Source organism: Eulemur rufifrons, chromosome 17, assembly GCF_041146395.1.
Source record: "Eulemur rufifrons isolate Redbay chromosome 17, OSU_ERuf_1, whole genome shotgun sequence".
Classification (NCBI taxonomy): domain Eukaryota; kingdom Metazoa; phylum Chordata; class Mammalia; order Primates; family Lemuridae; genus Eulemur; species Eulemur rufifrons.
Genome location: NC_090999.1, coordinates 42,497,338 through 42,524,944, shown reverse-complemented (window position 1 = coordinate 42,524,944; position 27,607 = coordinate 42,497,338). Strand labels below are relative to the sequence as shown.

The following is a 27,607-nucleotide window of genomic DNA, read 5'->3' as shown; positions in this document are numbered from 1 at the left end:
TTGAAGATAAGCTTGAATACAAAATAACAAACAATATGAGAAAACAATCCACCATGAAGTTGACAAGTAAGAATATGAACACTCCAAGAGAAAAAGAGAGGTTAAGAGACATGGTGGTTAGAATGAGAAGGTCCACTATAAGTCGAAAAGGAGTTCTAGAAGAAAGAATAGAAAGAACAGGAAAGAGTCATATTAAAAGAAATAATAACTGATAATTTTTTGGAATCAAGGAAAGGTACAAATCCTCAGAGCATAAATCCCAAGTAGATAAATAAAAAGAATACTTAGATACAGTGATGAAACTACACTTTTAGTAAAGACAAAGAGAAACTTGAAAGCAACTGGAAAGACTATAATAAAGAAACAGCTGTTATATTTACAAGTAATTTTCATCAGCCTCCATAGAGGTCATATAAAAATGAACTTAATACCTTCAAATGCTGTGGTAAGATAAATGTTAACCTAGAATTGTATCTTCAATTTAAATAGCATTGAAAAATGAGGGTAAAATAAAGATATTTTCAGAAAAATAAGAAAAAGAGTCCCTGGCTAAATTAACTACTAAAGGATGTATGTCAAAAAGAAAGAAATTGAATTCAGAAGATAGTGGTGGGATGTAAGAAGCAATTGTCATTAAAGGCACTGGTAAACACATAAATATATCTAAGTAAACATTGACTATTTTACTTGGGCAGTGAGTTGTTCACAAACTTTTAGACATTTATAGGCAAGAAAAATTTCCCTCAAAAAACTGGCAGACCAAGATAGGGATACCAAATTATAATTTTGCCAAGAAGGAACATTTTATAATGACTGCCATAAGCACACAGACCTTGCTGTTGGGAGTCTTACAGTCTATAGTAGCATCAACAAAGTAAAAAGAATAAAACTTAAGGACAGCCTGTTAAAATAAAATATTTTATTTTTATGAAAAAACCTGACCACATTGACATCATTCTTCTAATTTTGTCATACAATATTAAAAACTTTATCATAGCAGTTATCATAGAATACCAATCCATGGCATTTGAGGTACATGTCTGACTATACTCTACCTTCTCTCAAGTTCCCATAAATTCTAAGTGATAGTATTAGTTTTTATAACACTAACATAATTCCTGGTGCATAATAGATTCTCAGTGAATATTCTTGAATGAGTGGAGGAAAATGCTGTTATTTTTGTATTGCCAGGCAATCCTCCTAATTGATTAGAAGTTTACCCCATAAAATTAGAGGTTGCATTTCAAATTTTCAGTGTCATGTCAGAGCAATGTCCCTTAGTGGGGACTGTTGATAACTTTTCTCTCCTTCTTTAAACTAAAGGGCAAGCACAAAGACCCAAATTTCCCCTAGAGAGTTTTCCCCAAATGAAATTTAGGATTACAGAAGGAGCCCTAACACACAGATGATGATTTATTAGGTCATAGAGGTCATGAAACTAATCTCAATAAATCTTACCTTCTCCTAATAGGAATCATAAGTATGTGAAAGAGAACTGCTCCTCTAGAGCTAGGCTAGTGGCTAGTCAAAAAAAAAAAAAAAGAAAAAGAAAAAAATCATCATTTTCTCTCACTAACTATACCCCATCACTTCTATCTTTTATTTAGGGAAATTAATCTGCCTACTATGATGGTTGCTCTACAAATTTTTCACGAGGTAAAAATTTCACCATGCCTTTAGCTTTATTAGAGGTTGGAACCCACCTTAGATTGCTTATTCAGCAACAAATATGTTAATAAATGTGTAAATGAAACTGATATACCTATGCAAACATCATCCATGTTCTAGGATTCAGCTTAGAGAAAGAAGGCTATTTCTGAAAGTGTGAAATTATCATCAAATTCTTTTAGGGAATATACTTACTGATTATTGGCATGAAATGAAATTTTCTTGCTTTTTATCTTTCAAGAGAGTATCCTTTTTTTAATATAATCTTGTGAAATCTTCCTGAATTGGATATCAAAATCTTTAAATCTTTCTTATTCAAGTTGAGATTCCAATGCAAAATCTGTTTGAAAACTCTTCGGAGCCTTCTCTTTGACTAGTTTAACATCTTGGGAGTGCTTCCCAACATAGATTTGTAGTCCCATACTTTAAACAGTAATCTGTAAGAAGTTAATGCTCTAGCAAAATTCAACTCCCTGGAGGCCCACCAAGGTAACAAAATCCTGTTAGAAGTGTGAATCTAACTTTGAAAATGCATAATTCTCTAAAAGTTAAGAGGGCTCTGTTAATCTTGAGATTAAGGCTTTGAAAAAAGTATTTTGAGCACTTGCTGCTTTGGATAGGGATTTTCAAGGTGCTTTTGGGAAAGAAAGTTTTTGTAACCTGGCCAAATAATATGTTTTCCTGATAGATGTTTATAAATGTTGTCCTTTTCAGTGATAGAATTTTGATTGCATAGTTCTGTCTAAAGTAAACTTTAGGCTTCTTTTACTTTTGTCTAAAGTAAGATTTTAACCTAATTAAGATCACACAAGATCAGGAGTATCATCCAGGACTATAGATAAAAAGTTTTCATAATCACTGTATTAATCTCTATTAATGCTTCTCTGTTTTTGTAAATACTTTTTTCTTAGGATTTGTGTAGATTTGTGGTACATGAGACAATATTTTAAAGCCCTTAAATGTTATTCCTACTGCTTTTTAAATATTAAACTAAAACAATATACTTAGGAACATAAACTTAAAAAAATCTATAGAAAAAGAAGAATAAAGTAATATAAACTCTCTTAAAACAGAAACCAAAACTTTGAAAAAATTAAAGTGGATTTTGTAATAAATTGGATTATAAAAACAGGAAAGTTTTATGTTTGTATTATGATCTATAGTATCTACTTTTCTAATGTTTGTTTCTCTTCTCACTCACTAATTCTCCAAATGGAATTTAAAAATTTTTAAGTATTTTAAAGCCTAGTAGACATTATACATCTCTCTGCTTGGTGGGGGGCACCTTAAAGAGGGGTCAAAAGAAATCCCCTCAGTTTGTTATACTCTGGGGCATTTCTATTTGTAGGACTGGTTAATTAGTTATTTCAATATCTTACTACCTTATCTCTGAATTGTGTTAATGTGATAAAAGTTCTTATAATTGTGTTTTGAGAGTTAAAAGATCAGCTGGGGAATAAAATCAAAGGGATTAAATGTTACATATGAATTTATTTTTGCATTCCTATATTATCATATTTTTATTATAAGTATATATATAAAAAACTAAATAGTTCTAGTTTAAATTTAAAAGTTATAACACCAGTAATGATGCTGGTCAGTGATGATATATAAAAAGAAGCTGAAAATTTTGAGTATTTTCTTCAAGAGTTAAGTTTTTGGGGAGCTGTTAAGTTGAAACACTTAGGGATAATATTGAACAGTTTATTTGAGAATCATAGTATGAACAAAATATTGTTCAATAATAGAATAAGTGTTGTAATTCTTCAGTGTTGAGGTAGGATAGTGAAAAATATAAAGGAGATAAGACAGCTCCAAACAACATTCAAAACATGCCATAAAAGGCAGCATTTCTTCAAAACCAAAGTTCCCTTTCATGGAGGTAGGCTACATTGATGGACTGAAAATAACATTGCTAGATTGTTCTTAGGCATATATGAACTTTAGAAATTACTCCAAAATCTACTTCACATTTCTTTAAGTTCATATATTCCAATCCATTCCCATGATCTTTCTTCTTTTTTCTATTTTAAAATTGTCTTTGAGTATTATAGTAGGTCAAGGAAATCATTCACCTGGCATCACTTTATTAGTAATTGGTAAGTTTGCGCTATTGTATATTCTTGAGTGTAATAAACATATATTTTCTTTCTATGTATTTATTATTTCTCCCTATTCCTCTATATTAATGAAATGTTTGTGCAATATTGTAAAAAAGATCCTAATCAATAGTAAAAGCTGAGGCCGGGCGCGGTGGCTCACGCCTGTAATCCTAGCACTCTGGGAGGCCGAGGTGGGCGGATCGTTTGAGCTCAGGAGTTCGAGACCAGCCTGAGCAAGAGCGAGACCCCACCTCTACTAAAAAAATAGAAAGAAATTATATGGACAGCTAAAAATATATATAGAAAAAATTAGCCGGGCATGGTGGCGCATGCCTGTAGTCCCAGCTACTCGGGAGGCTGAGACAGGAGGATCGCTTGAGCTCAGGAGTTTGAGGTTGCTGTGAGCTAGGCTGACGCCACGGCACTCACTCTAGCCTGGGCAACAGAGTGAGACTCTGTCTCAAAAAAAAAAAAAAAAAAATAGTAAAAGCTAAGTTACACTTTACCCACTAAGAATCATAAAAACAAATGTCTAAATGATTCTGCAAAATGAGTAACCCATCTTCCATAAGAATCTCCACCAGAATCCTCATCTCTGATGCTTCAGCAGCAGCAAGAGAACTAGGTAGGATCTCTTTTTAAACTAGTGCTGAGTGACTATGAGTGTATTTTAGGAAAGAATTGGACATGATTTTAGTCTCTATTTCTGATCAACTTGCTTTTGCCTTCTTTCCTAGGAAGTGTGTAGAGAGCTCTGGTGCCTCAGCAAAAGCAACCGCTGTGTCACCAACAGTATTCCAGCAGCTGAGGGGACACTGTGTCAAACTGGGAATATTGAAAAAGGGGTAAGCTCAAAAGATTTACTAGCTATTGGACATGTATACTAAACTGATAAATTTCTGGTGCTGATATTCAACCACTAGGAAATCTTATGTATTAATTTTAAATGTACTTAAAAATAGTAAATCTCTAGCCCAATGGGTTAAGTATTATATGTTGATATCTGCAAAAATGCATGATTTAGGAAATTATAGTTGGTAACTATTTCATGGGTCAGTTTCACCTTTATGTTGATGTGTGTATGTTATATTTGTACCAGAAAAAATCCAACAACAATATATAGTCTGTTTAGTCATATAACGGAGTATGTATTTAGTATACTATAAATACAGTTGGTTTAGTCACATAATATAGTCTAGTTTTTTCTGAGAAATAATTCCCAGGAAAATTACATGACCCAAAAATAGACTATAACCATAGTCTAACTAAAGTCACTTTTAAATTGTAGTATGAGAGAATGGACTAATATAATAGTAGGAGAAAAATTAAATAATTTATTGAGCATAGAAATTAGAGCTAAACAATTTTAGTTTTATCAGTCTAATTTTCGAAATATCATGATTAAGAATTGTTTAAACAAGCTGGGCATGGTCACATGCACCTGTAGTCCCAGCTACTTGGGAGGCTGAGGTGAGAGGATTGCTTGAGCCTAAGTGTTTGGATCAAGCCTAGGCAATATACATAGCAAGACTCTGTCCCTGAAAGAAACAAAAAACCAGAAACCAAAAAAAATTGTTTAAATAAATAACAGATAGAAATAGTTTGTATGCTATTCCTGAAATTCTCTAGAAATTGCTATATATGTAAATGTAAACTTTAGAATTTATTGCTATGGACTGAGTTTGCAATAATAACTACTGCTGTCATCTGTTCTCAGTTCTGACTTCTTCCATGTTAGCTGGGCAAGTTTCAACAAGGATTTCACTGAATTTCAGCTTGCAATCTGATGTTTAAATAAAAAGAATGAAAGCTTTTGGGCAGCTGTCACAGTTTATTAATCCTTGCTGACGGCTTCATTCAGAACCCATGACCTAGTGCCATGTTGATGGCTTTTCCATGCTGAGTTTGGAAATGTTGGTAAATTATGCTAAATATATGAATTGATAGGGTCATTTAAAAAGGATTAAGGATCTTTTTTTTCAGATTTTATAAGTAGCCAATAAAAATACAGAGAAATTCACACACTACCAAAAATTCCTTCTATTTTTTTCACTAAGTAATAGGAAATATTAGAAACTGCATTGTTGAACAATTTATTGTTTGTTTTGGAACCAGTAATTCTTGTCAGCGACAAGTAGCAATTTACATCAATCTGTACTTAGAAGAAATATACAACTATAAGGAGGGAAAGTCATAGTGAGAATCTTTCCTTATTTGCCATTGATTATTATTGTTGTGATCTAGTCCATGGTCCAGTTTCTATTTGCCTAGAGTAATACTACTATATCACTAGGTCTGTTGTCTCTTTTTATCTTACTTTATTTTTTAACCAAAAGCATAAATAATTTATTCTTTTAAATACCTCAGAGCCCTCCTATAAGCATTCTATAAATTATGTAATCACTTCAAATAAGTAAACCACGTGTAGTGGCTGAGAACACATAGCTCAACTCCACCAATCATTTATATGGTAACACATATTTAATATCTTATCATTTATGCTTAATAGCAGGACCCTCAAATGTATTACGTTTTTTAATTTGGAGACAGGGTCTCGAGTGCAGTGGTGCAGTCATAGATCACTGCAGTTTCAAACTCCTGGGCTCAAGTGATCCTCCTGCCTCAGTCTCCCAAGTAGCTAGGACTATAGATGTGTGCCACTGTGCCCGGCTAATTTTTTCATTTTTTGTAGAGACAGGGTCTTGCTATGTTGCCCAAGCTGGTCTCCAACTCCTGGCCTCAAGCGATCCTCCACCTTGGCCTCCCAAAGTGCTGGGATTACAGGTGTGAGCCACTGCATCCAGCCAAATGTCATATCTTATAGCTATATGCATATATATGATAGAGATGACATATTTCTTAGAAATTACAATTTGAGAGATACTTAGAAAATACTCTCAAATAATATTAAAGCTAACAGTGTTGATTTAAATTTAGATAAGCAAATAGAGGGGAAATATAATTATTCTAAGCATAAATAAGAATAAGCACAGATAAGAGAAAGTGAATAAAATGGAGTAAAATGTATTTGATTTCTAAAGATTCACATTCTTATTCTAGGTTAATGGTTGTCAACTTTTTGATCCCTAAATCTTTGCTTCAAATGAAGTCTATAGAACTCTAATACATGTATTTGAAAAAATGGAAATGCTATAGTTTAAAAAGTCCTTGCCTGCCCCTTACCCTGTCTGGGGGCCTTTGCCAGCTCTTGACATACCTTTGTGGGCTCCGTGAAAAACTGTTTAAGAACCTTGTGAGTGTAGCAAAGTTTGTGTGTCAGGGGGTCATTTATATTCACAACATAAGAGTGTACTATCATTCCCAGGTTGTTGTCGTTGTTGTTGTTGTTGTTTAAAAAAAAAAAAGAAAGAAAGAAAGCAAAAGCAAAGAAAAAAAAGAGTGTACTATCACTAAGGTCAATATATTGGATATCACCATCTAAAATTAAACTACAAAACAAATAATTGTCATTCTTCCAAAGACATGAAAGATAGTTTTAGGAATGGCACTAACAAGTCTTAGAATAAATGAATGAATGAATGAAGGAATGAAAAAACAAATAGAAATGCAGACTTCTAGAAAGGAAAATGATATAGCACTAAACGACCCTTAAAATATCCCTATCATTAACTTTGAATTTATGAAGAAGCTTTCAGAGAACTAAATCAACTTGCAAGTTTAAGGGGGGGAAAAAAAAAAAACTCTTCAAGAATTAGACATGTGAGCTGAACACATCTTAATTTATTTTTTATTTATCTTTTACTAACTATATTTAACACGTTATCACCTGTATAAATTGTTGTTGATGTTAATGTCTGTTATTTTTTTTTCCTTAAGAGAGAAGCATTTTTTTGTTGTTGTTGCCAGATGCAGATTTTTTTACCCTTAGTGCTGTATCATCTGGAAATTAAACAAGAGTTCAGAATTTTGACCCAAAGCAAAACAGCTATGCAAACAGCTAGTAAAGATCTAGTGGCAAAATTAAATGGAATTTTCAATTGATCTAGTCAACTTTGTGCAGTTAGTCTGTATACTTGCTATCTAAAAATAGTTGACATTCCGAGTAACAATGATGACAATGATAATGAATATTTTATAAGTACTTACACTGTACCAGGCACATATTGCTAGGTGCTTTACAGCCATTCTTCTGTTTAATATTAACAAAAATCCTATGAGGTGGGTACTGTTTTAACTCCATTTTACAGATGAGAAAAGTAAGACTTAAGAGCCTGGGATTGATTACACAGCAATTTAATGGCATAGTTGAGATTCCAGCCCAGGTCTTTCTGATTCCAGATTTGAAATCTTTGCCCCTCTGTACTGCCTCTAATTTTATTTTATCTTCAGATGAGAAATCTTGCAGAGAAAAAAAGCAAGTTCTCATTGTCACAAGAATAAAATGGGTCAATGTATTTTACCCTTTAGGACTAAATAGATTTTTCATTTTCAACCTATAATTGTTTGTTATCTTAGGAGTCACAAATAAGAAGGCAATATGGGTAGAACATTGAGCTAAGAATATATGATTTTGTGATGATTGGTAAAATAATGACTTTCTGCTTTAAAATGAGAGAAAACCAATTTCTACATATTTCATAGAGAATGAGGTAATACCTCAGCAAGCTGTTTGTGGGCTTCCTTAGAGGGAAGGTGCTATACATTACTAGAGTATCATCACTACTTTTTGTTACTGTTTGCCAGTCTTAGATGATGGTGGGCAGGAAATTCTTTGTCAGACTGTGTTAACTGGCAGGTAGAGAATATAAACATGAGTTTATGTGTCTCAGAGACATAAATGGAATATCCATGACCTCTGATCTTAACTCTGAGTTTCAAAACCACTGTCATCAGAAAAAACAAGAAAGAACATACACCCTGTCTAGCCAGAAGAATAAAATGAAAGTGTCTCATAGTTTTCTGAATAAATCTTTTTAAAAAGGAAGGGAGTAGAAATATTGCTCGACTGATAGCATAGACATATCCAAAGGATTGAATCCATGATGATCTTGTCAAACTCTGGCTGCAAAAGATATGGGATCCCTGCCCAGGGGCTCAGTTCCACAAATGTTCCATGTAAGTATGGGAACTGTTCCATGCACATTTAGCAGATGGAGTAAGAAATATGGCCAAAAAATTAAAAACTGATCTTTGCATGAGTCCTGGGGGGTCTGACATCGGTATTACAGCCATTGGATGTTTGCCTGAATAAGCCATTGACGGATTGAATAAGAACCATATGGTCTGAATGGATGTGCTCAGGGACAGTAGCATTAACCAAAGGAGGAAATTTGATGAGCCCAGACAGTGTGCTGGTACTGTGTGTCCATGGGTCAGTCTCCTACAAATCAATCAATATTACTTTCAACCAGAGAACTTGCTTTGGATATAGCATCAGTGATAGCCCTTTGGAAAGGAATCAGAGGGATGCCATATTTGATGAAATAGTAAATAAGGATTTAGATTGTAAAATCTTCGATAGTAGTGTTGGCATTGTTACTGAACAGGATCTTAAGGATAATCAAAACTCAATCCTTATAGTCCCTGTTGGTGACCACAAAGAAGGTTTCAAATACTTGGCTTATTACCAAAAGATTGATTTAATGATTCTACAAGACCCAATTAGGGATGTAGTCCAGCATTTGGGTTTACATATAAGTGACATTTATCCCTAATAGCTTTGCGTGGGAAACATAGGGCTGGATTAGAATAGGTTTATTAAATGCCTTCTAAAACACTGAATATATATAATAGGACATTTGTAGCCTTAGATATTAATCACATAGGATAGAATATATGTTTTGACTGGGTCCCAAACTGTAAATGCAGGAATTGAAGGAAGAATAGTTCTTCTAATTGCTCTAGAAATTTAAATATTAGGTTACTAAGTATGAAATGTCCAATTTCCTTAAGTACTAAGTTTGACAGTTGATATTGCTGACATTTCACTTTGACACTTCTTTTTTTTTAATTTTTATTGTGAAGGTACATTCTCATTCTTTCAAATGCAGTTTGGCTTGTGATTATCTTTCACATTTTTTTAGAGCAATTTTTGTGAAACTATGGATATGTCAAAAATTAGTGTTATTTTCGAATATGAGTTCCGTTGTGGAACCAATGCTGTACATACAGCTCGAAATATCAATGAAGTGTTTGGGAAGGATGTAGCTAATGAATGCACAGTAACTCGATGGTTTGAGAAGTTCCGTTTTGGTGATTTTAATCTTGAAAATGAGCCACATGGGCGACCTGAGACCAAGGTGGATAATGGTGAGTTGAAAGGTGTAGTGGAAGTGAATCCATCTCAACCTATGGGTGAATTAGCAGCAAGATTTGACGTTACTATTTCAACAATATTGGGCCATTTGAAGCAAATCATCAAGGTATAGAAGCTATTTAGATGAGTACCTCATGAATTAAAAAGCATCAGAAGAGAAATCGTCTCGAAGCTTGCCTTTCTTTGCTGTCACGACATAAAGATGTATCATTTCTCCACTGTATTGTTACATGTGATGAAAAATGGATTCTTTTTGACAATCGCAAGGATTCAGCACAATGGTTGGAGAAAGATGAAGTGCCGAAACACAGTCCAAAACCGAATATTCATCAAAAAAAGCTACTGGTGTCTGTTTGGTAGTCCAGCACTGGTATTATCCACTACAGCTTCATGAAACCTGGTCAATCGATTATAGCAGATGTCTACTGCAACCAAAGGATGAAATGATGAGGATGCTTGTGATTAAGCAGCTGAGATTGGTCAATAGGGACAGGCCAATCCTCTTGCAATACAATGCTCGACCACATGTTGCACAAACTACACTGCTCAAACTACCACAGCTGGCCTTGGAAACTCTGTCATCTACTGTATTCCTCAGATCTTGCACCCACTGATGACCACTTCTTGCAGGCTTTGGGCCACTTCTTGCAAGGAAAAATATTCAATTCTCAACAAGCTGTGGGAAACGCCTTTTGCAATTTCATCACCACTGGCTCTTCAGGCTTCTTCACTGCTGGCATAAACAAGCTACCATTAAGGTGGCAAAACTGTGTTGATAGTTTAGGCACATACCTTGATTAATTGTGCTGCTTCTTGTTTAAGATATAATAAACTACACTTTAGATTCGAAGATTGCATATTTAATGACCTAATAGTATGGGATGACAAATTCTGATTTAGAATTTGGGCTGAAATGTAGCTTTATCATTCCCACACCTGCACAGTGGAAAGTTAAGGCTTTTAATAGTGCTGTGCTCCAATCCTCAGCTCTTCTGATTTGGGAAGAATGTTCTGTATTGAATCACCAGTATAACATCCTTTAAAACTGTAGAATTTCCTTGGAAGTCTCTCGTCTCAGATGCTGGCTGGACCAAGGCTAGCTATTAAGAGGTATACCATAATCACATCCTAAAATGGTTCCAGTTAAAAAGAAAAAACAATATTTTTTAAAAATACTGCATATACTTGTCTTGAAATATTCCTTTGTCGAAATATGACAAATTCTCAAAGTTAGATTGTTTGGTTTATAATATTAGTATATCTTGCTTAAAGACAATTCCCTAATGTAGGCCATGAAATTTAGTAGTCTAATAGCAAGAGATGGTATTTAATAATAGTGTTTCTTAAGAAGGCTTTTAAAGCCTCACTGCAATAAGCCATCTTTCTAGATAGTGTTTAAAACATATTTAATTTAGAAGGAATGCAAGAATGAACAATATGAGATTTTATTCTTAGAATGTGATGGTTTCACTTTTTTCACCTTTCTGAATGTGGTTAAACACACTCAAATTAGCAAAAGGATTGCCAAATTTAGCCAATTTATCTGCGTAATTTAGGCTGAAGTAACAAGGCTATTATTTAGAATAGTCCAAAATCACTAGGTTGGATATAACCTTTGAGAGTAAAGATTAGAAACTAGTTTGCATCTACATATTTAACTTTCCTAGTTTAAGAAATAAGGCAAAATTCTATGCCTCTGGAAATAGAGCTTTTATAGATGAAAGAAAGAAAGAAAGGATAAAAATAGATGATAGAACACTCAAAATCTCATCTTTATGTGCTTATAGGATTTATATACTTCAAGTTGCTTTATTTAGTATAATCTAATTATTCGACTCATGATTTACACATATTAAAATCTTAGTCTATATTGATAATGCAATCATCTTGAAGAGAGCTCAAATCACTTGATCCACATGAAACCCCCTATGAGTTTCTTCAATCCCTTTTATGAAATTAAATAAGTTTCTTCTCTTAAAATCATATACTACATCAAGATATTTACTACTATCAAAGGAGAGAAGTAGCAAGAATTCCAGAGATCTTTTTCTATAAAGACAAAGGGGGAAAACAAAACAAAACACAAAACTTCTGCCAGAGATCAAAATTAAATAAATTGTTTCATTAATTTAACTTCTTTGAAGTTATGTATGCATTGAACTAATTTTTAAAGATGTCCTAATCCAAACCATATTGGAACAGAGAACTAAAATTAGTCCCCATTTTATAGTTAGGAAACCAAAGAAAAGAAAGCAAGTAACTTCCTTCGGACCAAAGATACTGCTAGAATGAGAACTGGGGTTTGTAACAAAGTTCCCTACACAGACTAAAGTTGTTAACTTGTTAACTAGTATCAAACTAAAGTCTAGTTTTTTGTCATCTGCTGGATGACTAATACTTATATTATTATTATTAATTCTTTGCCCATTAGTCTTTGTTATTTAACTTTCTGATATAATTGTCTATTATGTGATAACTCCATGGAATAGATACAACCAAAGCATGAATTTATGCAATAAAAAGTCTTCTAGCAAACCACTTATGAACTATTACTTCGGTGTATACATTAATTAGCGATAAGAACTGAGTAGCATTTTTCAAAGTGACTATTACATTTATATGTTACCTTAAGAATGAGTTTTAAAAGAAAAACAAAAGAATGTATGTGACTTTTCTCACTGCCCTACATTTTGTGAACATCCTAGAAATGTGTAGTAATATTAAATACTTCAGAACCTACATCTTTCAGTATTCTTGTGCTTCTCACAATTTTTTTATCCCTTCGAAAATGAAAAAACTGAAATTTTTTCTCTACAAATAATGGATATACTCAGGAGGTCTGACATAGCGTGTATGTACAGCTGAGTGGGTTTTTTGGTGGGTGTTTGTTTGTTTGTTTTTTGTTTTAGTTTTTATAGAGACAAGGTCTCCCTATGTTACCAAGCCTGGTCTCGAGTGCCTGGTCTCTAGTGCCTGGCCTCAAGCAATTCTCCCACCTCAGCTGAGTGGTTTTTTGTTTTTTTTTTAATCTCCAGTGTTATTTTGTATTTTATGTAATAAAAGCAATCCAGTAAAGTATATTGGAATATTCTTTAATGTCTTCAAACATATAATCCTACACCTTTAATTTATTTTTTTCCCATGGATTTTTGTATTTTTGGACAGATAATCCCTTTTCTGCTAGTAAGTATCCTTGGGCAAGTCAACTCCTGGTTTCCTCATCTGAAAAAATGAAGTGCTTAGACTACCTGAATTCTAAAGTTCCTTTGAGTTTTAGATGCAACTCTGTGATTATATTAAATAAATGTAAAATCAAGGTTTAATGTTATTTGAAACCAATAATGCTAAGCTTCCAGCTTGAAAAAATAGGCAAATTTTAAGATTTGTTTCTAAACATGTCAGTTCCCATTAATTGCAAATGAAAAGTATCAGTTAATTGCTGGCCAGGACTACACTGCTCAGTTATTTGCATAAGAAAGTAGGTGTAGGCATATTCTTACACACAGCTACTTGTACTAACAAAAACACAAACTGAGATTATTTGGTTCATTGTTGCAGCTTTTGTATAGGTGAAGATCTAATACAATTGGTATATTATAAAAATTGTTGGTCTCAAGACCAACTAAGTCTTAAACTATCAGCTGGAACATTTTCTCCCTCTCAAGAATACATTATCATCAGTGCCAATCCAAGAGTTGTACCATATTATTGCTTTAGCCAACTCCCTCTTCATCATTTGCACACACGGTTTTTTTTTCTTCATGGAAATTTGCATTGTCCAAAACTCATAATCTTTCTTAATACCCTATTTTAATATTTATCAGACTTAGGGTTAGAATGTTCTTCCTTATGGCCAACCATATTTTGACTTCCTCTTGATTATTTTTTATAGACAAATGGTAATTGCTCAGCACCCCTCTAAAAAATCTGTTAGGCTGTTACAACTACTAAAACTCACTGGTTGCCTATTTTTTACCAAATATCAGGGAAGCAAATATAAATTTGACTTTCTTTATTTGCCAATTATTATCTCCAGTTCGTTCATCCAGTAAATTTCTGTTACATGCCTACTGTGTGCCAGGCACCATCCTTAGGCATTCATTGTTTCCAATAAAACATTTCATGATGATGGAAATGTTCTATATCTGCTCTGTGGAACAGGAGCTGGGCACAATGTCTCACGCCTATAATCTCAGCACTGTGGAAGGCTGAGGTGGGAGGATCTCTTGAGCTAGGACTGGAGACCAGCCTGCGCAATGTAGTAAGCCTCCATCTCTTCAAAAAAAATTAAAATATTAGCTGGGTGTAGTGGCAGGTGCCTATAGTACTTGCTACTCAGGAGGCTGAGGCAGGAGGATTGCTTGAGCCCAGCAGTTCTAGATTACAGTGAGCTGGGTTTGCACCACTGCACTCTAGCATGGGCAACAGAGTGAGACTGGTCTCAAAAACAAAAGCAAAGCAAAACAACAAAGTAGCCACTAGTCACATGTGACTTTGGAGCCCTTGAAATGTGGGGGTCTGAGGAACTGAATTTCTTCTTTTAATTAATTTAAATTTAAATTACCACATGTGGCTCTCAAGAATTTTACAATCTGAGGAGAAACAGAAGTAATTTGAAAAATAAACAGGGTAATTAAAATTAGTGGTAAGAGGGAACTAAAACAAGAGGTAATATAAACAATTATATCCTGGCGGGAGGGGACAGTAGGGCAGGAAAAGATGGTAAGGTACCATTTCAGAATAAGGGTAGTAAAGGATGGAGCTCTCTGTTGAAATGACACTTGACCTGAGATGGGAAGATGAAAAGACTGCATATAAGGAAGTGAGAGAAGAGCATTGCCAGAAGGAACAGCAAATGCAAATGCCCTAAGGAGGGAACAAACAGTGTATGCAGGAAGAAATCCAGTGTATTTCTGGAGTCATCTGTCCAAGAGAGACAGCTGAAGAAGGAGGCAGGGGCTAGATCACTAAGTCCACTGTTGACCAATGTTAGGGAAGTAGGAAACCACTGAGGTTTTTTAAGGAAAAAAAAAAAGACATGATGTGGTAACATGATTTTAAAAGATTTCTCCAAATGGTCACTGCAAAATAGATTCTAGTAGAAAGAAGTAATGACAGAATGACCATGTATGAAGCCATTCCATTTGCCAGTTTGGTCTAGAGTGTTAGCAGTGAAGAAAGTGAAAAGTGGAAGAATTCTGGGGTATCCAACCCACAAAGTTTGGTGATATAATTAGTGTAATAAACTGATCACTTTCTAAGCATCACATATCATAATCCCTTTACATTTTAATATAAAGTTGAATTTTTATTTAACAATCTAATATTGCTGACATTTATTCAATTCTAATAACTATGTTCCCTATTGTTATTCATATAAACAAATGCCTTTCATAGCATCAATATAGTTTGTCAAAGTTTGATAATTCAGAGAAACGTACCAATAAAAGCCTACAAATGCTTGGTTTAAAAAGAAACTTTCATTTTGCCATATTCTGCAAATAAAATTTATCATGCTGGAGTTATGAGTTGATTATGTGATGTCTGTGTCTCAATAAATTATTCCTGGCTTTCTGCTTAGGTGCAGTATGTGTGGTTTATTGCAGAGAGTAGAGCTGAGCAGAATTCCAGTACATATGTTCATGCAGGGGCCATACACATGGCAGTCCATGTATATAAGAGTTTTTCTGTACCCAGTCCCTAATGTCTTGGCATAACTTTTATTATGTCTGCAGTGCTCATGTAGATGAAATGCCACAACACATTCTTTTACTATTGTAGCCTCAACTGGTCTTTTTTTTTTTCTTTAAAGAAAGAGCAATTACCATCATAAAAATTCCTTACTGGAGAACTTTCCATATTGCGTTATCATTCCATGAGTCTAATAATAGTGGAATATAAAGAAAATTTTTAAAGAAAATACTAAAATATCTAAAAAAGACTTTGAGGTCTGTAGCTAGCTCCATAATGAGAAACACTAAAAGTCTGAAGGAGGAGAAACAAGGAAAAAGAAACAAGGAAGACTTTTCAGAACTCATGGTACATGTTAGAGATTTATAAATCATGGCCTAGCTAAGATAATTTGCAAATGACATGCACCTTCACCAATGTCTAAACACAGTAAAGAACTATCTGTCTGTTATCTATTGGGAGAATGCTAATGCCTGTAATTGGTCATTACCTGACCCTTATGTATTTCTATCCTGATAGCTCTGTCTACCTAAAAGCTAATTCTGTGTTTTCTGTGAAATCTTGCAGTGGTGTTATCAGGGAGATTGTGTTCCTTTTGGCACTTGGCCCCAGAGCATAGATGGGGGCTGGGGTCCCTGGTCACTATGGGGAGAGTGCAGCAGGACCTGCGGGGGAGGCGTCTCCTCATCCCTAAGACACTGTGACAGTCCAGCGTAAGTAGCTAAAGTAAGCCGGAGCCAACAAAAAGACACAGTTGGAAATGATTCAAAGCTGTGGTTTCACATGTTATCTGTAAAAACGTTTCACTAGTGAGCCAAGTGCTTGTCTTCAGAACAAGCAATAGGCACAGGAAAGTGGAGAAGCTTTGTTAGACAGACTTTCCTTTTTCTTCCTTTCCCCTTATTGTGTAACTAAAAATAAAATTAAAAAAATAGACAAGTATTGTGTATCTGTCCCAGATAAAGCCAGACTTTTCATCTAATAATAATCAGATAGATTTCCTCCTCCAAAAACTACTGAATTATGGATGAATCCAGATCTGGTCTTAGCTACATTATCATGATTCCCAGGAAACCTAAGGTCTTTTCACATGTCACATAAAATTATTACTGCTACATTAGTATTAAAAGGACCAATGAGAGCACTTCAAGGGTTGAAATGCCTTGATTCGCATCACAAATCACAATGAAAAGAATACTGCCCATGTGCTAAAATAGTTTCCATTCACATGCCCCCATTAATCATCTTCCAGAGCTGCCACCACTTTTCTCCCCATGACTGTTTTATGCAGGTCAGACTGCTCCTCTCCCACCACTCTTTTCTCCAGCCAGAGTCCCCCTGGCGCAAGGCCAGCCCCATCAGTATTCTTTGCTAGCTATACTGCTTCTCCCTCCTGCCAATGCCAAGACCCATTACAGGTGGACCGTTCCTCTAGTTGTACTTTCCTGTCCTCCTTGAGACTAAACTGCTCCTTAGCTACTGCATGTCAAGTGCCCATTTTTGTCTAGAACTCAGGTCAGGGCCTTCTTTCCTAGTTAATATTTGGTGCAGAATGATGTTATGCTAACACTTCTAGCTTTTTTTCTCCCTCTAGGATAAAAGATGATCTGTTTTTATTTTTCCTCATTTTAACTCAGGACCCCTCTCTTTGGTTCCTCACACCAAATATCTCTTTTACTCTTTTTAGCTTGGAATTGTTTCCTTTCTCCCACTGTCTATCAATTATTTAATATTATCCTCCTGCTAAACAGAGCTTCCTGTTACCCATTCATAAACCACTCATACTACCACCATCCCCACTACCTTGTTTTTGTCTGACCAAGGCATTTCTCTCAAGCTGGTTCAAGCTGAGCTATTCTTCCTTTCCTTGCTTATTCATTGGCATTCAAAATGTATTCAAAATGTAGCTCAATTATCCCTTTGATACAAGTGAGCCAAAATTATAACTTAGAATTGATCTTTTTAAAATACTTGCAGAATAATTAGCCTAAGTTCATCTGTAGGGTACTGTAAATTAGTAAACAAAAGCATAAAGCCCTATAAGAAATAATATACCCAGATACTTAAAAGAATGACCACTTTTAAAGGAAGAAATTAGTTTTCTTCCATTTGATGACAGTATGCTTGAATAATAGCATATGGTTTTCCCTAATATTAAATACTTAAAAAATTTACTTATGTAAATCAAATACTTGGCATCTTTTTTGTTAATTTGAGTGTAATATAATGAATATATATAAAGCAAAGCCATCTGATTTTTAGATTTAATTTTTAAACTTCATGTAATATTTTAAATTATTAAAAAATAAATAGAAATTTATTTTTGCATTATTTACTTTGAACTGAAGCTATTTCCAGAGAGTTATTTAGTATCCTCTCCTTGTTTCCTGTATGGAAAAAAAAAACTTTCCATTTCTTACTTGGCGAACAGATAGCATCAGATAATGTATTTATTGAATATGATTTGTGGCTTTTCATTATAAATAAGTGATTTATAAACTTGTGTTGAACTCTGAGTAGTATGATAGTTAGAAAATACATTGATTCATTTTCTTTAGAATATAAATCATGACAATTAATAGTCTTGTAAATTACTCGTAAATTTCCTTAATTTTTATGTTCAACAGCCGTAATTATTGCTATCAATCACCAACATGATTATTTTAATAATTAATAAAATATCAAATTTTATATTTTCTTAAAGTAAACTTTAATATGTTTTCATCAAGTAATATATATACTCTTTGTATGGATAGATACATTATATTCACATGTTAAACAAAATGTTTTTTCAGACCTTCAGGAGGTGGAAAATATTGCCTTGGGGAAAGGAAACGGTATCGCTCCTGTAACACAGATGTAAGTAAAATCAAACTCTGCCATGATAAATTAGCTTACAAAAGTAGGGAAATTTTTAAATTGCAAGCTATTTGATCAGAAATCCATGTGTGTGAGAGTCACATGAATTTTCTAAATTGTTAATAATGAATGGAGCTGCCCTTTCCTCCATCATTTCAATCAACATGGGTCAAGAGGAAAGCTCCAGCACTAGGAGCAAGTATGTTCTTCCCCAACAGATATCAAGACAGAGGTACACACCCCCTGAACTGCCCTGCCCCACGACACTCACAACTTCACCACCACTATCTTTCTTGATTCCACAAAATTAATCTTGTTATGCCCTTTACCCCATTTTATGTTTTTCACTGCAAGAAGCCCCAAACTCCCACATCATCCCTCATCTCTTGCCATCCAGTCAATAAGACTCTGTATATCTCCTCTTCTGTTCTTTTTTCTATCCCTGCCCAATGACTGAAACTGTTCTTTTATACTCTCAGGGATTCAAACTCCCTCATACCTGGACTTTTCTGATTCTTCTCTTCACCTTTTTGCTCTAATGGAACTGGCTCTCCTCTGAAGATACTCCATCCTTTATCGTTTCCAAACTGGGTGCTTCTGTTTTGTCCCTCATCCTTGAACGACTAGGTCTAGAAGTGGATTAACTATCTTTATATCTCATTACTCTTTCCAGAGCATTCTTCCTCCCTCCTATCTAAAAACTGCAGCTTTTAATTCATGTCGTTAGACTGTTAACCCACTATCCGTCACTTTCATGCTCTCCAACTTTACTCTTGTCTTAATTCTTACTGATTTCATAAATATGTACATGATTGTTACAATATCTTCTCTTCTGGATTTTTAAGCATATAAACATATTCCTGTCTAAAAACAAACAAACCAGAAAACCATGCCAGTTATTTTCCCACTTCTTTGCTCCCCTTTGAAACAAAATTTCTCAAAAGACTTGTCCAGTTCCTCTCTATTTTTCTAAAATTGCTTGTCAGGTTTTTCTTTCCATCATTCTATTGAAGTGCTCTTGCCAAGTCACAGATGATTGCCATGTTGCTAAATCCAGTATTCAATTCTGAATCTTCATCTTATTTGACTTTCAGAGTGTTTCCAGGACACTACAACCTTTTGGTTTTTGTTTTACATTACTCCTTACTCTGCTTTCTCCTTTGGTGGTTTCTACTGTTTACTCTGATTTCTTAACATTACCCAGGGATTAGTTGTTGGCCTTCCTCTCTGCTCTACCAGTACTCATTTCCTTGGTGATCTCATCTAGTTTCCTTGCTTTTGATGCCATTTATTTGTCATTTTATCCCTAAATTTATATCTTCAGCCCATGGATTCTTCTTTCATGGATTGTAGGTCCACATTTTACTACTTTAATAGAGTTTTAATAGACATCTAATATTTAACATGTCCAAATGTTATCTCCCAAATATTTCCACAACCTGTACCTCCAGCTGTTTTTCCCATCTCAGATGTCAACTGCATTTGGCTTAGGCCAAAAAATCCTAGAGTCTTTCTTGAGTCCTTTTTGTATCTGATAGCCGACATCCAGTTCCTCAGAAAATTCCATTGGTTTTGCCTTCAAAATAGGTCATAGACACTTACTACTACCTTCACTGCACCAATCTAATCTGAGTCACTGTCTTTCACTAGATTACTTTAGTAGCCTCTTATGAGGATTTCTCTTTACTACCCTTGCCCTCTACAATCCTCAATAGAGGAAGCAGAATAAATCAGATTATCCTTTGTTTAAAATTCCTCAATGGCTCCCCATTTTACTTAAGTTCAAAGTCCTTACAAAGGCCTGCAATCTGGTCTTCATTACTTCTCTGAACTCATCTGTAACTATTTTCTTCCTCAGTCACTCTGCACCAGCAACTTGGGCCTCTTTCCTTAAACATGCCAGACATGGTCCCACCTTAGGACTTTTGCATTGACTGTTCCCTTTGTCTTGTGTACTCTTCTCCCAAAATATCTGCATGGCTGACTCTCCCACCTCACCTTTACTAAACTGTCACCTTCGCATTGAGACCTAGCCTAAATACTGTATTTAAAATTGCAACTCTCCCCACTCACTACAACTCTGGGCCTCCTAGTCTTCCTTACCCTGCTCTATTTTCCTATCAAATCACCTTATAACACACTCTGTAGTTTATTTATCATATTTAATTCTATTAAACTTATATCTTGGAGTAATTGTATATAGTTTCAATTATAATAATCTTTTCAGGTTACCAGCATTGTTTATTCATTTATTCAAAAAATAATTGAATGCCTACTGCATATCAGACTGTGCTAGAGTGGGAAAGACAATCTCTGCCCTTAAAGACCTTATAATTTATTTGGAAATTACTTAGGTGCAGAAAATCATAATATAGAGTGATAAGTGATATGAAGGAATGAGATGGGATGCTATATAGAATTGGCCTAATTATGAATTTAGGGATTCCTCCCCATAGGAAGCTAGAGATGTGAAGGGCAAATCAGAGCTGATCAGAATAGAAAAAAGTGACAGAAGCACACTAGACAGAGGAAAATTAAGTGCAAGGCCTGGAGGTTAAGAAATGTGATCTTTACCTTGAGACATTAAGAAACCATTGAAAGAGCCTCAGATTCATGCTTTAGATGAGAATGGATTGGAGAAAGACAAAATTACAACAAAACAATAAAAAAATCGAGAAAAATTTAAGGAAATTGGTAAGAATGATTGAAGTCCTGAGCCATGGGCTCTATACTAGGAATTACAGTGTAGTCCAAAGGTTAACACGTAGATAAGTAAGGACCTAGCTTCAAAAAGCCATAAAAATAAAAGGATCAGTGTAGTAGGAAAAACAGGATGAGGGAGATAGAAGGTGAGGAAATCAGAGAATGGAATGTGTTTGAATTTAAGGAATGACAAGTGAGAATATTCCTAATGATGACAAATCTGGAGTGTGGCCACGGAGTGCATGCTTAACCTGAGTGGAGGGGAAGGAGTTCAAAGAACTTTAAGAGTAGTGAGTCGGGGGAATAGTCTTCCATGTGGATGTTGAAGTCATTAAGGATGATATTAGAACTTGGAGTATAGAATGAGACTGTGAACCTGGTATCAAACTCATTAATAAATAAGAGAAAGTGACCCTCATTAATTAAGGAAGATAGTAGTGAAGCTAGATAGCAATTTGGATGAATGGTATGAATCTCAGAAGAATAGAGGTTTTATACAGGGGTAAAAGAGTTGAATACCTGTTGTATATCAGGCTGTTGGGTAGGAGTGAGAAAGTCAAACTCACCTCTCAATTCTGAACTCATTCCATTATTCTATATTTGTAGGGGTGGGCACACCTTTAGGCCCTAACATAGGTATTATATACTATAATATTAATAATGTATGACAGGTTATGGAAAAAGAAAAAAGTGCCAGACATCTCAGGCTTGTTACATTTTACTCAGGAGCTATATGTTAGATGCTCAAATTTTAGAAATTGCTATTGCTGGGTTGATTCTTACTGCCTTTGTCTTCTGTTTCATCTTTCAGCAAATTATAAGGAGATACAGTTAAATATAAGATTAACATAATTATATCATGGATTTGCAAATAATTAGTGATATTTTTTCCCTTAATCTTGGCTCTACTAGTTCAAACTTGAGATAATTCAGCCATCATACTAAAATTTATTTTCATGCTATCTAAGTTAATAAAGTTTTCTGAGCATAATTTTGTGTAAGCTGGGGCCTGCTTTAATGTACTATCCCATAAAACTTTCTTCAGTGATAGAAACATTCTGTGCATTCAGTGTCCAGCCAGTAATCACTAGTCAGATTAGCTATTGAGCACTTGAAATGTGGCAAGTGCAACTGAAGAACAGAAATTTTTAGGTTTAGTTCATTTTAATTTGAATATCCACATGTGGCTAGTGGCAACCACGTTGGACAGTGCAGAGCTAGATACTAGCTATGTAATAGAAAAATAATTGTTATAAAGATTATAAATATTATATCTAAAAATTCTCAAAAACAAATCAATCTTAGTTCAATTTTGAAATAAATGTAGAGAGACTTTCATTTTGGGTAATGACAGACTAGGTTATTCTGCCTGAAATAAAAAAATACTGGATAAGATTTTTTTTAAATCATTTAAAATCAGCAAAGAGCTGACAAGTTGATGAAGGAAATGCCAGAAGCTCAAATTCTGTGAGAAAGGGGAATACAAAAAGATGAGTAGAGTATCACCTAAAGTACTTTTGCCTTTACAATATTCAGAGGAAGACAAAAGATAAACTGTTTTAGTGTCTTTTCTTATGTATAAGGAATGCTGTTCCCAGATCTCCTCCCCTGCTCACTCAGCAGACTCCTTCATGTTTTATTTGCCAGGAGGCCACGTGGCCACCTTTAAACCCATCATTGGCAAAGGAATGAGATTACCATAATTGGTTTAAACTAATCCTGATTTGCCTCTAAAATGGGATGACATGGTCACCTTTTCTGAGAGGTAGATTACTGAGCAAAAAATCATAGTTCTGTTAAGCAAGAAAGCGGGGAGTAATAGATGTTAGGTAGGCCCCAGATGTCTGCCTCAGAGCTCTTTTAATTTTCCACCTTTACCAGTAGAAGTAGCAGCCACAGAAGTACGGGTAGTAGTAGAAGTAGCTGTTGCTCATGGTTACTGAGCACTTACTACGTACCAGACTATAGTAATGATGTTCTTGTCCCATACTGAAAAAAGTTCTTCCCCTTCTCATCAGTAGTGAGTTGGCTTGGTGGGATATTTTAGATTTCCATTCTTTCAACATAAACCTAAAAAAACTATGATAATATAAAATTTTGGTGTAATCTGTTCTGTTACAGCCTTGTTTCTGCAACACAAATAGTTCTTGAGTTATTTTTATGAGACTAAGCAGTGTAGCTGCTGAAGTCAAACTACATCAACACAGCTGAACAGCAAAGGAAACTTGTACTGTACATGATGACCATTCACCCCACATTCTTGTTTTTGCTCAGTTTGATCACATGCTCTGTCGTAAGAGGTCCTTATTGTGTATTTCTGCCTATTCTTCATACATTGGCCTCTTGTCTCTGTAACTCGGCAGCCTCAACTGATATGCCTTCCTTATTAACTTATTTCAACTTTTTTTTAAAGATAAAATCCTATATTTACTCCAGTATTTCTTTGTTAGGAATTGTCCATGTATTTAAAAAATTGTGCTAGTGGTTTATTAGAATTGTCAATGGTTTTGTTAGTGCTCTGTCTTTGGGTCGTCAGCCTCTAACCGATTTTTTTCCCATATGCCCGTTATTTTTAGTGTGCAGTTTTGCAAAAGGAGATTTTTTTATGAATGTGTGTATCATATTAGAGCAGAAACTTCCATATTTTAAAAATCTATTTTAAGAGCTTCCATTATGCTAGTACATAAACTATGTTATAGGACATGGAATTAAATGGTAAATCATGAAGGGTGAGTTCATTGGAGTTAAGATTAAATAATATAAGCAAGAGTTCAGTATTTTCCAGTTAGCAAAGAATGGATGCTAATATAGGAGCATTATGCCACTGTGTCTGTGTCCATTAAATTAACTGGAACTTGGGTTTGGAGAGCAGAATTTTATGGAAGTCATAATGCTCAGGGTTCATTGGTTGAGGACACAGGTATCTTTGGGCATGGAGATAAATGATCAATTAGGTCCTGACAGTTTTTATAAATGTGCAAAGGTAGGAACTAACATGATTATCTGGTACAGCCATTATGAAAAGTGAAGACCCCAGATCTGTGCTCAATCTTCTGAAAAGTGTTTGCTTATGAGTTGGTCAAAAATGGACTTTTGATTATTATGTGTGTAGAATCTTCTTTTTACTGGCATAAAAGAATTTTGACCAGTACTCAGGCATTTCTGTTTTTCTGAGCAATTTTTATTCCAATGAGTAAAATTATCATGCAAAATGTTTTAAGAGGGTAACAATTGGTGTACATATTATAATTATTTTAAGCAGCAGAATTTAAAGGTTAGTGTTGTGAATACCTTACTAGAAAACTTGATTTTTGTAAAGAGTAAAAATATGCCTGTGTTAAGGTTAGAAACCAAATTTTACATCAAAACCTCAAGAAGAAATAATAGTTACTATGAAAAGGACTTTTCTACATTTCTAAAAAGAACTTCTAGTGCTTGGTTATTTTCCAAAACCAAAATAATCTTTGTGTTTTTCTTATGTTTGCTTGATAATATGACAAGGATAGAACTTGTGTTGAAGTATGTAAGCTCCACTTTGGCTGGGATGGAAAGTCATATTATTCTTGCATCTTAAACAGCTCATTTCCCTCCTTTATGCATTAAAGCTATAAAAAAATGTATGGAGTAAAAGGATTTCTGGGTCATCTGTAGTGTTTTCTAAAATTTAAGTATAGATTACGTAGTGCTTGGGTGTGTTCTCAGTCGGCTTTGCTAGAGGGGTATATTATTCAGCAAGTTTTTTCTTTTTCAATCAATTGCTTAAGGTCATTAAACAGTATTTTTGCCTTGGCTATGGTAGGCAGGAAAAATTATAGCCTATATTTGAATGTAGGACTGTGGTGACAAAAAGCATGCACTTTGGGAGTTAAATTGACTTGAGTTTGAATCCTGACTGTGACACTTGTTACTATTTGACCTTAGCAAGTCACCTAACCTCTCTAAACTTAAGTTGACTCCTATATAAATAGGCTGTATCAAACTTGCAGAGTTGAGAATTAAAAGAAGTAACACAAACTGCTATGCTAGTACTTAATCAGTACTCAATACAGAGTAGCTGTTATTATCTCTATATACATTTATGTTTTGTAGGTTACAATATACTTTTATACATAACCTCATTAAATCTTCAAATCACTTTTATAAGGAGGAAAGACAAGTATTTTTAAAAAGTATTTTTAAAGAGAGGAAACTAAAAGTCAGCAACATGCTAGTACCATGGAAGGAATCCAGTAAGACACAGAATTTCTGATTACTGATCTAGTGCTCTTAAAGAGATGGAGCCCTTGGGAGGCGGGTGTGACAAGGTAAGCTTCTCTGAAAGAGTTTGGTCACCTTTGACATTGTCTTACTTCCAGTCTAACCTTACTCTGCAGCAGAACCAGATAGCTGAGAACATTCTGAAACTACAGATCTTGCCCCCAGGGAGAGGTGTGGGGTAAGTGATGACAAGGTACAGAGTCTTATAACCATGTCCCAAATTATAATTAGAAAACAAATATGTGTCAACCACTCTATTCTTATAAACATACATAATGTATATGGCAAAAAATAACAGGAGCTGTATCAGTATTTTTCATAGGTTAATAAGAATTTTATGGTGGGTATTATGTTTTGAGAAATAAAGACAAGCTTTTAAGCACAGACTAGAGCTTGTTTATTTTATTCTTAAGAGACTTTTAAAAAATTACAAAGTAAAAGTTTGTTTCTAAACATTTTTATAGATTTAGTGAAATGAGTTATAGATAGATGATATTTTAATTAAATTCAGACTATACAGGGCATACACAAGTACCTTTAATTTTAAAAACTCGCATAGAAGATTATGGTATCAAACATGACACCTAGATTCAAGTTTGTCTGAAGAATGTGAGTTATCAGGCCTTTGTTTTCTTTTACTTTAAATGTAAATGCACTCCAGGAGGCCAAGGCGGGAGGAGCTTGTGAGCTCAGGAGTTCGAGACCAGCCTGAGCAAGAGCTGAGACCCCATCTCTACCAAAAAGAGAAAGAAATTAGCTGGACAACTAAAAATATGTAGAAAACATTAGCCAGGCCTGGTGGCGCATGCCTGTAGTCCCAACTACTCAGGAGGCTGAGGCAGGAGGATTGCCTAAGCCTAGGAGTTTGAGGTTGCCGTGAGCTAGGCTGACACCACAACACTCTAGCCAGGGCAACAGAGTGAGACTCTGTCTCAAAAAAAAAAAAAAAAATGTAAATGCACAGTAAAACTACCAAAAAAATCAGAAACTATTTAGGGGAAAAAGATGAGAAAGCTGAATCAAAACTGGGGTTGCGATGATTCACTGCATGCGTTAACCACTAAATTTAACTTTAGTTAAATGCCCTAAATGAATTATTTAATTAAATAGTCAATATGTATAATATCTGATAAATAGGGAATCAGGAGTTTTGTTTGCGGGTTATAAAAGAGGGCCCAAGAAACAAGGCTTTTGTTAGCCCATGTGGTATCTTTGTGTAAGTTAGAAAAAGATGCCTGTCTGGGCGAGCAAACAAAAATGTATCTCTTTTTCACTGTACCTTGTCAAGTCCATGACTTGCTAAGAGAACAGGGGTTGGATTTCAAACTCCCTCAACTAACAGAGTACAACCTACTGAGAATATGTTACCTTCCTGGAGAGGAAGAAGAGAAATTAAATTTTGGAAGTATGGAAGCCTGGTCTAGCATAATAGGGATGAAGCAAAAGTGCATTTGGTGTGAAAGCAGAAAAGAAGAAGCAGAGGTAGGAAAGAAGTAGGAGAACAAAATGTCAATTTTACCCATTTTATAATTTGCCCTGAGGCCATAGGAATCATTGTATCTTCCCAGCCTGCCTGTCTCCTTTAGGAAGTGGAGAGGAAAGGGAAGGAGGCAAAGGAGTTTTCATTGTCTGCCTACGTCTCGCTCTTTATTACCCATAAAAAATAGTATTTTCAGAATTGTCCTCATTTGCAAGACATTTTGAGATGTATTTCTCTTGAAAATAAAGGTTTTTGGAGTGTATTTTGCAAATGAGAAAAAGAAGGCACAAAAGGATTTTTGGACTTGCCAAGATCACCCTATTCTTTGGGACAAAACCAGGATTAGAACCTCGGTAATAGAAATGTTACTGGAAAGTATCAGCAGAAGCTGAGATTTCTTTCTATAGCAATTTTTATGCCTCAGTGAATGATTCTTTTTGTAGATTTATCTACCAATAAAAAGTATTAAGTTTATTCAAAAGGAGATGCCTCTAAACAGGATAGTTTTGGAGCACAAGATAGTTTATAGAATGTGTTAACTTACACAGATATCTCAAAAAATGTGATGAT

The 27,607-nt window shown here is 34.7% G+C and overlaps 1 protein-coding gene across 1 annotated transcript in view; it reads left to right on the top strand.

The window, feature by feature from the left end:
- ADAMTS6 (ADAM metallopeptidase with thrombospondin type 1 motif 6) overlaps window positions 1–27,607 on the top strand; it is a 261,874-nt gene that overhangs the window by 163,907 nt on the left and 70,360 nt on the right. Inside the window, exons 11-13 of the mRNA XM_069492484.1 lie at window positions 4,508–4,615; window positions 16,306–16,451; window positions 18,534–18,597. Coding sequence (XP_069348585.1) covers window positions 4,508–4,615; window positions 16,306–16,451; window positions 18,534–18,597 — 318 coding nt within the window. The remainder of the gene's footprint in view (window positions 1–4,507; window positions 4,616–16,305; window positions 16,452–18,533; window positions 18,598–27,607) is intronic.